General features: G+C 37.4%; 1 protein-coding gene across 2 annotated transcripts; it reads left to right on the top strand.

Moving 5' to 3' along the window:
- The first annotated feature begins 3,658 nt into the window (after positions 1–3,658).
- Positions 3,659–6,897, top strand: LOC111882804 (uncharacterized). Of its 2 annotated transcripts, none has more exons than XM_023879182.3 (11): positions 3,659–3,818; positions 3,937–4,651; positions 4,828–4,905; positions 4,985–5,026; positions 5,135–5,240; positions 5,491–5,561; positions 5,662–5,700; positions 5,779–5,883; positions 6,001–6,088; positions 6,197–6,243; positions 6,553–6,897. In XM_023879182.3, the coding sequence occupies exons 2-11, from the start codon at positions 4,022–4,024 to the stop codon at positions 6,628–6,630; spliced, it is 1,284 nt and encodes a 427-aa protein (XP_023734950.1). In that variant the 5' UTR covers positions 3,659–3,818; positions 3,937–4,021; the 3' UTR covers positions 6,631–6,897. The 2 variants fall into 2 exon arrangements, with proteins under 2 accessions (XP_023734950.1, XP_023734949.1); XM_023879181.3 differs by having other exon boundaries at positions 3,925–4,651.
- Positions 6,898–11,023: the final 4,126 nt, after the last annotated feature.

Raw genomic sequence — 11,023 nt, 5'->3', positions numbered from 1 at the left:
CTCGTGACAGTTTCTCAGCAGTTTAAGCCTTGCTAGGAGGTTGTTTTAGGTGTCGGTGGTACTTGAAAATACAACAAGCAGGTGGTGGGTGTTGAATTAACGAAGCAAGGATGGAGATGGGCCTGGAACAATTGTGAATCGGAGATAGAGAGGCCGACATCCCGTTCTTCCATCTTTCCTGAGCTGTGGCTTCAAGGGAAGGCATAGAGAGAGAGAGAGAGATAGAGAGAGGGTGGGACCCTTTATTAAATAATTATATTTTTTTAAATAACAAAAAAATTCATAAATGGTCCCTCTTTTATGAAATGACGGAAATACCCTTCACTTAACGGCCAAAAGCTAACGGAGTTAGCGAAAAGGACCATTTGTTAAAAGTTTTGAAACCACAGGGACCATCTGTGAGTTTATATTTTTGAAAACCACAGGGACCATTTTTGAAGTTTTGTCTATATATATATATATATATATATATATATATATATATATACATATATATATACATATATATATATATACATATACATATATATATATATATATATATATATATATATATATATATATATATATATATATATATATATATATATATATATATAAGGGTGAGATTCGTTGATAGCTCATAGTTTCCCGAAAACTAAAGATGGAGTGGTAAATCAAAATTAACTCATTAAGGGCATGATCGTTATCTTACCAATCTCATTTAATATTTGTTTTTTTTTTTTTTTGTGTGTGTGTGTAAGAAATCTAAAAATTAACATAATAAATCAAATTCTTGAATTTAAATAATAATAATAATAATAATTTTTGAATTTTTAAAAATATACAGATTTTTTAATTTATTTTTTAGAAAACATGAATTTTTGTAAAAAAAAATTGAAATTTTTTATTTTTGTAACATCCATAAAATTTAAATTTTTCAAAACAACCCTTTTTCTATAGAAGTGTTTGCAAAACCCATTAATTCCAAAACATTATTTTAAATCAGATCCTTTCTCAACATAGTTTTCAAAACGTTCACATTATTAGAGTTTCCCATAAATCATAAGTCAAAAACGCGAGGATGTGTACGGTCACGCCTTCGCCTTGCCACAATCCACTGAAGTACCTGAAACCATAAACCAAAACTGTAAGCACGAAGCTTAGTGAGTCCCCCAAAGTAACGGGAATTTAGACGCAGGTGGACCCTAAAGTGGTAACTTTATGTGTGACCGGAGGGTCTTATTCGTGTTATTGACCGGAGGGTCTTATTTACACTATTGACCGGAGGGTCTTAGTACATTATTGATCAGAGGGTCTCAGTACATTGTAGATCGGAGGGTCTCAGTACATTATTGATCGGAGGGTCTTATTTGCTTATAATGTGATACATGTTATCGTGCATGTTGTCTTTGTGGCTTATGTTGTTACAGTAATCTGTGTATATGTTGATCTTATGTGTTTATACTGAGATATGTGGTATCATGCATTTTGTCTTGTGATTTATGTTGTGTATTATCCTGTGCATTGTTGGGATAGGACCAGAGGGTCCACCCGAGTTGTGGGACCGGAGGGTTCCACTGAGACACATTGACCGGATGGTATTATTTGAGATATAGTCATGAGGCTAATGAGATGTGTGTGGTAATTTGGGGACTCACTAAGCTTCGTGCTTACCGTGTTATGTGTTACGTGTTTCAGGTACTTCTCAGGATTACGGGAAGTCGTCGGCTTGATTGTACACATGAGATGGAGTTATGTTTCTGAAGATCCTGGATTTTATTAAAACAACTATGAACATGTGTTTTTGATAATTTGACATTTTGGGGATTTTGTGATATATGTTGATGAGATTTATGTGGTTTTAAAATGAAAATTTTGTTTGAAAATTTTACGGTGTTACACAACAGCCATATATTTTTCTGTTTGATTTGGCAGTGCGAGGTGAGTCTTCTCATTATATCCATGGGTCGAAGGCACCAATGTCAGCCCATTACGTGTTATGTGGTATGATGGTTGTCTCTGTGATACTTGCATTGAATACCCCGGGGGGAGCCCGTGGCAATTAGATGTCAGACCATTGCGAGAAGCCCATGACATTCCAAGAAAAGACCATGGGAGCAGCCCATGACATAGACCATGGGGGGAGCCCATTGCAACTACATGTATGTTGTATGATAATATGTGGTTATATGTTGTATGGTATTTTGGGGAACTCGCTAAACTTTGTGCTTATGGTTTTCAGTTTATGTTTAAGGTACTCAAATTTTCAAATGAAAGAGCTCAGGATGATTACAGGGCACATACCACATGTTTCCGTATTCTGTGAATTACTCTGATTTGATGATGTTTTTGCTAACTATTGGTTACCTTTGTTTTATGAGAAATTAATGTATTAACAATTTATTAATCTAAAAACAAAATTTTTTATGTCATGATTTTCGGGACGTTACACTTTCAGCTCTCACAGAAATCTAGCAATTTACAATGATGGTGGTATGAGCCTATTTATACTTGAGGGATCAAACCTAAAACCATAATGGGCTAAGCCCATTGGCTCATGAATGGTGACAACCAATCATATTCTGCAATGCAACATCTTCTGGAACATTCTTCCATCTCGAGCATCATAGAGGACTTCATAGCATACTTGGCTCATTAAGGACCGAGATGGTCCATCTTGCGCCATCATGACACAACAGGATTATGGATGGCGCAAAAGGCATCAAGTGTGGCACAAGAGCATCTAGGTTGGAGCAACATCACCATCTTGGCGCAATAATAACATGCATGGCGCAACAAGGCCGTGCTTGGCGCAACAACATACTCCATGGCGCAAAAGGAGTACCCCATGACGCAAGAGGGATACTCCATAGTGCAAGAGGGAGTATCTTGGCGCAAGAAGGAGTGCCTTTGGCGCAACACCATCCTTCTTGGCCCAAGTCTTCAACAAATGGTGCAATAAGGTCCCCTTGTTGCTTCATATCACTCCTAAGTGCTCCAAACCCCATTTTGTACGATCCGTTCCTTTGGCACTTGATCCATTCCTTTGTCAAACGATCCATTTCTTTCTTAGATGATTGTCTATTTGTCACATGCTCCATGAACCCCAAGTGCTCCATTGTGATCTACGTGCTCCATGTTGGACAAGACTTCATACCCCAACACAGAGCCCACTACCAATAATGAATTGGATCTTCAACAAGACCATGAAAACATATTCAATTGACACGCTAACTAAAACATGGTGGATTCTGAGTTCTTAACCTCTTTAGCTTTATTATGCCATGGTTGTGAGTTTGGATTGACTAGAGCCTTTGAGTTATTCTAAAAACATATCACATCAAAACTAAATCCCCACTTCCAAAATCATAATTCAGAACATTAGGGTTGAACACCTACAACAATCGAAGATGGCGATGTCTGCTGTGAGGAGGCAGGCTTACCGGCATCGACTGTGGCGGCAGGGGACTCGCCGATGTTGGCTATGGGCGAAATGGAAGAAGACGACGTGAACCAAAGGTAGATCGCACACAATGACACAGTGGGGTGGGGTCGTTCTATTTTCTTTTGATTTTAATTTTAATTTTAATTTTAATTTTAATTTTAATTTTAATTTTGACCTAGTATAAAATTTTTAACCTAAATAATAAATATTTCTAATACTCACCAAAAACAACTATGCCCTAAAAAACGCAGAAGCTCTTTTCTTTCCAATCGACGCCCAAATCTTCTCCCGCCTAACCCCTTTCTCCTCCATCTCCAAGCGTCTGCCTCTCTCTAATCTGCAACGCCGCCGCCGGCAGCTTCGTCAGCCCCGCCTCCGCCAGCTTCTGCAGGTAAGGGTTTTCTTTTACTTTTCATCTGAAAATCGAGTTGAAGATATTTTTTTCCCCTGAAAACCGACTATCAGATATGTAGTGTTTGGTATAAAAGAAATTTTAGCTCACATTTCAGAAAACATCCTCGTCTGCAACCTCCTTAAACCCTTCCTTCGCTTCCCTGTTGCAAGTTTAACATCGCCATCGCCATCGCCATTCCCATGGCGGCCTTTGAACGCCTCCTCTCTCAAGCTCGCCGCCACTGCTTTTCTTCTGCTATGATTAGAGGTTGGTCATCGACAAAGTTTTCATCTCCAGGGCTTCGCAGATCCCTCTGTTCATCTTCGTCGTCGTTAGAACCAGACACAAATCCCTCGCCAAATGAAAACAATCGGAACAGACCTCAACCTTTCTCTGTTCAGCCGGTCTCTTACCCCATCAAACCCAAAGACCCATCTGTACTCCAAGAACCCACGAGTCATGAACGATCCGACGCGACTACGCATAACCCGCAACCACAGGGCAACGTTGAGTCTAGAGGTTGGAGCCGCGAAGATGTTCGGTTTGTGAAGGATTTGAATTCATTACCTTCCGTTTCATACCCTAAAAGGGTGGCGCCATTGCCGGAAGATAAAATGCAGGATGATGCCGGTGAAGTGGAGACGAGGAATAAGGAAATGGAGGCAGAGAGGATGAAGATCGAGTCGGATAATCGTGGGGTAATGAGGAGAGTTTTTAGGGTTGAAGAACAAAAAGTCCCGTTCCCTAGTTTGATCAAGGTGGATCAGTCACAGATCACAAAAGGGCAAAAGGTTGTTCATGATCTTAAGGAGGCTGTACAGCTAGTAAAGGTGTGTATTGCTAAAAGTTATACAACTGAAATTGAACTTAAATTTCATATTATTATGACAATCATAAAGGGGTTTTATTTTAGTTTGTGGTTGAAAATAAGGAATAAATGAAATGAGTAAGTATTTGCATATTGCATTTGGAATGGAATGGATGTAAGTTGTTGTTTGTAATTCAGGCTAATGCGAAGCACAATTTTGATGAGACCTTGGAAGCCCATGTAAAATTAGCTGTTGATCTGCGGCGTACTGACCTGGTTGGTATATTAATATGATTTAAAAATTATTATGATATGTTGGCTCAGGCTCATTTTATGTTGTTGTTTGTAAGTGCAGAAGCTTACGGGGTCATTGTCTCTTCCTCATGGCAGTGGAAAGGTAGCTAAGTATTCATTCATTCATTCATTCAGACCTGATGTTGATATGTTGATGTTATTGTTGGAGTTTGGGAATTGATTGATTAGGTGATGTGGTTGGTGTTTGTAGGCGTTGCGTGTGGCTGTGTTTGCTGAAGGAGCAGCTGCAGATGAGGCTAGAGCTGCAGGAGCTGATTTGGTGGGTGGTGAGGATCTTATTGAAGGAATAAAAAATGGTAACTTACACTCTTCATTAACTCATAATATCAATGTGATTGATTGATAACTCTAGCCAATTATCATATCATATGGTTACCTCCACTGAAGGCCCATATAATTATAGGCTACTTCCAAAGAAGGAGAATACACATTAATTACATATCAACACTTCAACTGCAATTTGAAATTACATTGACAGAGGATTGGATTTTCATAACTAGAATTAAATCATTAGTTATGATTCTCATTTCTCTCTCTCTCTCTCAGGCAACATTAACATAAAAGAAATTGACAAGTGCATTGCGGTTCCTCAACTGATGCCACGTATAGGGAAAGAGGTATGGTATATACTAATTGAAATTTGAAACTTGATCTGATCAACTAAAATAAATTTTAATTTTAAATCTATCTATTCTAATTCTTTACTTGGGATGCCAGATATCCAAAAAACTCAACCGTTTAACACCAAATGCAAGGGTGAGTCTCCAAACCTACTTGCTTGCTTGCTTGTGTCATGTCATGTCATGTGTCATCTGATCCGTAAGCTGTTTTTAGGATGGTTCTGTAACGACTGATGTTTCAAGGGCAGTGAAAGAAGCAAAGAAAAACATAAACTTTAAGAAAGACAAGTCTGCTATTGTTCATGTTGGTCTTGGAAAGGTATCTACACTCCATGAACAAATATTTTTGAAAGAATGACCTAATAGTTAGATGCTTTATGTGAAAGAAATATTAAAGAAAGAGGTAATACTAATAGTGAGTGTTTGGGTGAAACAGGTGAGTTTTAGCGAGGAGGCTTTATGTGAAAATGTGGGTGCCTTTGTTAATGCTCTTTTGGTTGCCAAGCCTGCTGGATTAAAGAAAAGTAAGCACCAAACCCAACCACCACACCAGCTTTAATTAATTTATTTATTTACTTATTTTCTGATTCTTATATTGTTGGTTGGTTGGTGTGTCGTGTGTATTACTACAGGTTCCAAGTATGCTGGGTATGTCACTACCTTTCATATCTGCAGCACGGTTAGTACTAATTACCCTCTTTCTTTTTATAATGTACATATTATTTGACTTTTTCAGTTCTTTTTACCCTTTTACCAATTCCTTTTTTAAAATCTGTTCATATACACTCATCTTCTTATCAAGTTTTGTTACATTTTAGTAATCATATACTTCATTTTTTATTCTGTCATTTACAGTTTCTGTTTATTATGATTCTCAAATTGTCATCTATTAATTATCCTAGGAAGAAGGCTAAACTGGTCATATTTTCTACTCATTGAGTTTTTTTTTTCTTGTTTGGATGGAATGGAATGCATGATGATGATGTAGATGGGCCCATCTTTCCCTGTTTCAATCCAATCATTGTCAATGGCAGCAGATCGTTACACCAAATTGCAACTTAGATGACAACAAAACCACCCCACCCCACCCCACCCTGCCTGTTTGATGTTGTATTCACAGGCTCTTCTTTCTGTTGCTGTGCTTGCACTTCTTACACACACCTTACACACAAGGTGTGTGTGAGAGAGAGAGAGAGTGGTTGCATAATCTTCATATTGGATGATGGTATTTGTTTGTTTACTACTCCTAAGTCCTAACAAACTAATAATCCATACTCCTTCCTGTTTGACTTTGACTGATAAGTGTAATGGAAATTTTGGTTTTGCTTCCAAACTGGGTAATGGCTGTTATGCTAAATTCCACGTTTTTACATCTCATATCGGTTGCTTTGATATTTTAAAGCCTTCCTGGCCTTGCTTTTACTCAACTTAACATAACAACTCCATGTTAGATGGACTTACAAATAAATGTTTATCATCATCAAATCAGAATGTATCTTCAATCAAATTCAAATAATATACAAATCCTGATGCATGAGCTACAAATACCCATTGCTAAACCAATTTTTACCCTTAATATAAAATGTTAAGTGCCAAATATAGTCACTATAGTGGCATAAAAAAGATGTTATTGAAGTGTGCTGCTAAATGTCATTTTGTGAGTAGTAGCTGTATTCTCTTTAGGAACACCTAATCCAAAGATCCAACATTGGTTTAAAAAAATTGAAGGTTTTGATGAAGGACATAAGAGAGGTGAATTGTCATAAGAATTTGACAAATCAGCAAAGAACCCTATTGGTTGGAATTATACTCAAGGTCACACGTTAATGACTTTCCATAATTAACATGTCTTTTTGGATTACATGCAATGTGGTGTGATTTAAGTATAAGATGACAAAAGAAATGCAATGTGGTGTGATTTAAGTATAAGATGACAAAAGAAAAGTAAAAGAGACTAGTTTGTTAATTAATCATTAGATCATTATAACCCAACAATGGTATTCGAGTTCTATTTTTTATGTTTTCGTTGCTAAAAGGTTGTTAGAACAAGATATATAATGGGTGATGATGATCAAGTTCTATTTTTTATGTTTTCGTTGCTTTGTGCTCTTCCGATCATCATAACCCAACAATGGTATTCGAGTCAACGTTCTAGAGAGAGAGGTTTTATGTTTTCGCTGATTTGGTCATATAAGAGTTTTATGATCATCTAAAACTGCCAAACATATGAGAGAGTACAAGAGGATTCAAAATGAGATCGAGAAGGGAGAGGGTGAAGCAGTGGTGCTGGATGTATGTTGGTGGCGATGGTGGTGATATATAATGGGTCATGATGATCAAGTTCTATTTTTTATGTTTTCGCTGCTTTGTGCTCTTCCGATCATCATAACCCAACAATGGTATTCGAGTCAACGTTCTAGAGAGAGAGAGAGAGGTTTTATGTTTTCGCTGATTTGGTCATATAAGAGTTTTATGATCATCTAAAACTGCCAAACATATGAGAGAGTACAAGAGGATTCAAAGTGAGATCGAGAAGGGAGAGGGTGAAGCAGCGGTGCTGGATGTATGTTGGTGGCGATGGTGGTGGTGCTATGACAATATTAGGACTGCACACCGATTGTGACCCTGATGTTCTGAAGTTATGATTATTATTCTTGTTTGTATTTTCTTTCTTCTGGTTCATGTTTTGATTTTCAGAAGCTATTTTATGATATTAATTTCAGTTTACTCTTATTAAAATTATAAGTGATTCATTACTAATTAGTCTGATCTGATATGTGTGGGAATGGTGTTTAAAGATTTTATAATGAAGTGGGTGGCTTGACGTAGCCACTAGCTTGATGAAGACCCATCAATGATGATTGTGATAATATGTTTTGCATAAAAGACACACAAATCAAATGAGAGTTGTGCTATAAGTATTCCTCTTAACTAATTTTATCCCCCCTAAAATCAATATAATCAACCTTTTACTTTTGATTTGACATCATTTTTTTTCTTTCCTTTTTCCTTTTTTGTTGTTTTTTCTTTTATTATTATTATTATTATTATTATTGTTATTATTAACCATATAAAATCCGGACAACATTATAAATTCAGACGATATTATAAAATTCGAACGACTATATAAAATGGAACAAAAAGTAAAAATTTTGCTTTCAATTTGTATAACGCACCACCCAAAAGTAATACCAAACCAATTAATATATATGTGATAAATAAAGACAAACTTTGCTTTTGTTCCGTTTTAAATAGTCGTTCGAATTTTATTATGTCGGTCGAATTTTAAAATTTCATCCGAATTTTAAAATGTTGTCCGAAATTTATAATAATAATAATAATAATAATAATAAGATTAAAATTAAAAATTAAAAAAAAAAATAAAATAGGGAAAAAAAAACAACAAAAGACAAAAAAGTCACATCAAGAGGGTGAAATTAGAAAAGAAGGGGGTACTTATATCATTAGAGCATGCGGTATGAGACATGAATTGATCGTTATGGGCTGAGCTGGACAGCCATAACGACGTCTTAACGGGGGGAACCCCCCCCCCCCCCCCCCCCCCCCTAGTCGTTGCTACTCGTCGTGTTAGAACTTATGCTTGTTACCACCGGATGAAACAACCATTATACCGTTTGGTTTTAAAATCAAACGGTCAATTTAATAAAAAAAACTTTAAAACTACTATTTTCCTATATAAATACCCTATTATCTATACAATTTTTTACACATAACTTCTCTCTTTATCTCTATATAATTTCAATTATCTTCAAAAAAAATTATGGAACCTTTCGACTCGTCCGATGATTCCGATGATGATGTTTTCTTCAGAATGATGTATCATTATTATACTACCGATCTGCTACAACCAGACTCAGCCCCGCTCCTAACAAGACGTGCGATGTTAAATAGAAATCACGAGGAAGGACATGAATGTACTACATGTTTCTTTACTATACTTTTATACAATAAATACGAATGCACTACATGTTTCTTTAATTTTACAACAAATATATTTTTAAACCGTAGTTAAGTTATGTTTAGGTATGAATTTTTCAATTGAGATATGATGCTAGAGGTAGACGAGGATTTACAACGTTACAAAAATGTGTTGTGACCATTCGTTTGATGGCTATGGGGGAGTCACCCGACACCATGGACGACTATATGAGAATGTCCGAAAGAACCGCAAGGGAAAGTTTGTATACATTGTCAAGGGGTGTTGTTGAAACATTTGGAGATGTGTATTTGCAGAAACCTTCATTGCATGATTTGCAAGAATTGTATGTGGCGCATGAAGAACGCCATGGGTTTCTCAGAATGATTAGAAGCATTGTGTAACATCCCGAAATTCAGGTAAAGCTATTTAACCCTTCTCCTTTCCCAAGTTGTCAAGTTAAGTCCTTTATGTATGTGTTAGACTTGTGAGTATGCTGGGCGTACTAAGGAGTACGCTGCGCGTACTCGTGCGCTTATTTTGGACGCGGACTCGCCTGGGTACGCTGGGCGTACCCAGGTTACGCCGGGCGTACCCAGGTTACGCCGAGCGTAATGTGTCCAGATGTAAACCCTAATTTGGGGCTTGAGCACTATATAAGGAATGTTATGGCTGTAACCTCAGCCTCCATTCCAGAGAGAAAAACCCTAATAAAGAGAGTCCCTTTGTTTTTAGCAAGTGTGTTGGTGTTCTAAGCTTCTAGTGTCATTTCAAGGTGGTGGAAGGAAAGAAGAGGTCATTTTGGAGGCTAGAAGCTTGTGGGAAAGAGTAGATCTGAGCTTTTCAGAGGTTGGAGGTTCTTCCTGAGGTAAAAAGCTCAAACCTTGACTCGTTATTTGAGTTATGTGCTTCTTGGCCCAATTTCTAGGGTTTTTGGTCCCAAGATGGAGACTTTATGAGCAAATGGTCTCCATTGGCCTAGATTTATCATATTTCTGGTCTATAAGTGTTGTATGTTCATAAAAATGCAAACTTGGACGTAAAGATGGAGCCATGCATGAGATCTAGACCTTTGGAGGGAAAAGGAAAGAGGTTTGAGGGTGTAGGGACCTTTACAGCCATGCAAAGGCTTAAAGGTTCCGACTTTATGGATTAAGAGGTTGTAAGAGAGTCAGATCTGGAAGTTGAAGGAGTGTCTTAATTGTTTAAGACCAAAATCTAAGAAATGGCTGAACTGGGACTTACGCAGGGCGTAACTCCCAGTATGCGCATCGTAAGGGGTTGAAGCCCTGATTGTGGTTCGCTGGCATACGCCTCGTGTACAGAGAAGGTACGCGCCGCGTACTGCCTTCTGTTGACTTTCGTTGACTTTTAGGGTTGTGGTTAACCTTTGGACTTTTGGGTCAGGGAGGGGTAAAATGGTCTTTTACCCTTCTGTGGAAATTATAGAGTGGATTTAATCTAGCCTTTGAGAGCCATTATTTATTTGAGAGTATTGTTATGTGTTTAGGCGGGGGCTAGA

This window comes from Lactuca sativa, chromosome 5 (genome assembly GCF_002870075.4).
Source record: "Lactuca sativa cultivar Salinas chromosome 5, Lsat_Salinas_v11, whole genome shotgun sequence".
Taxonomy (NCBI): Eukaryota; Viridiplantae; Streptophyta; class Magnoliopsida; order Asterales; family Asteraceae; genus Lactuca; species Lactuca sativa.
Note: the sequence above shows the minus strand (reverse complement) of the source record. Positions and strands in the feature narration are given on the sequence as shown.

Coding starts and splice junctions, on each gene's coding strand:
- LOC111882804 (XM_023879182.3), top strand. CDS start 4,022: ATGGCGGCCTTTGAACGCCTCCTCTCTCAAGCTCGCCGCCACTGCTTT. Junction 5,027..5,134: donor TTCCTCATGGCAGTGGAAAG/GTAGCTAAGTAT, acceptor TGGTGTTTGTAG/GCGTTGCGTGTGGCTGTGTT. Junction 5,241..5,490: donor TATTGAAGGAATAAAAAATG/GTAACTTACACT, acceptor TCTCTCTCTCAG/GCAACATTAACATAAAAGAA.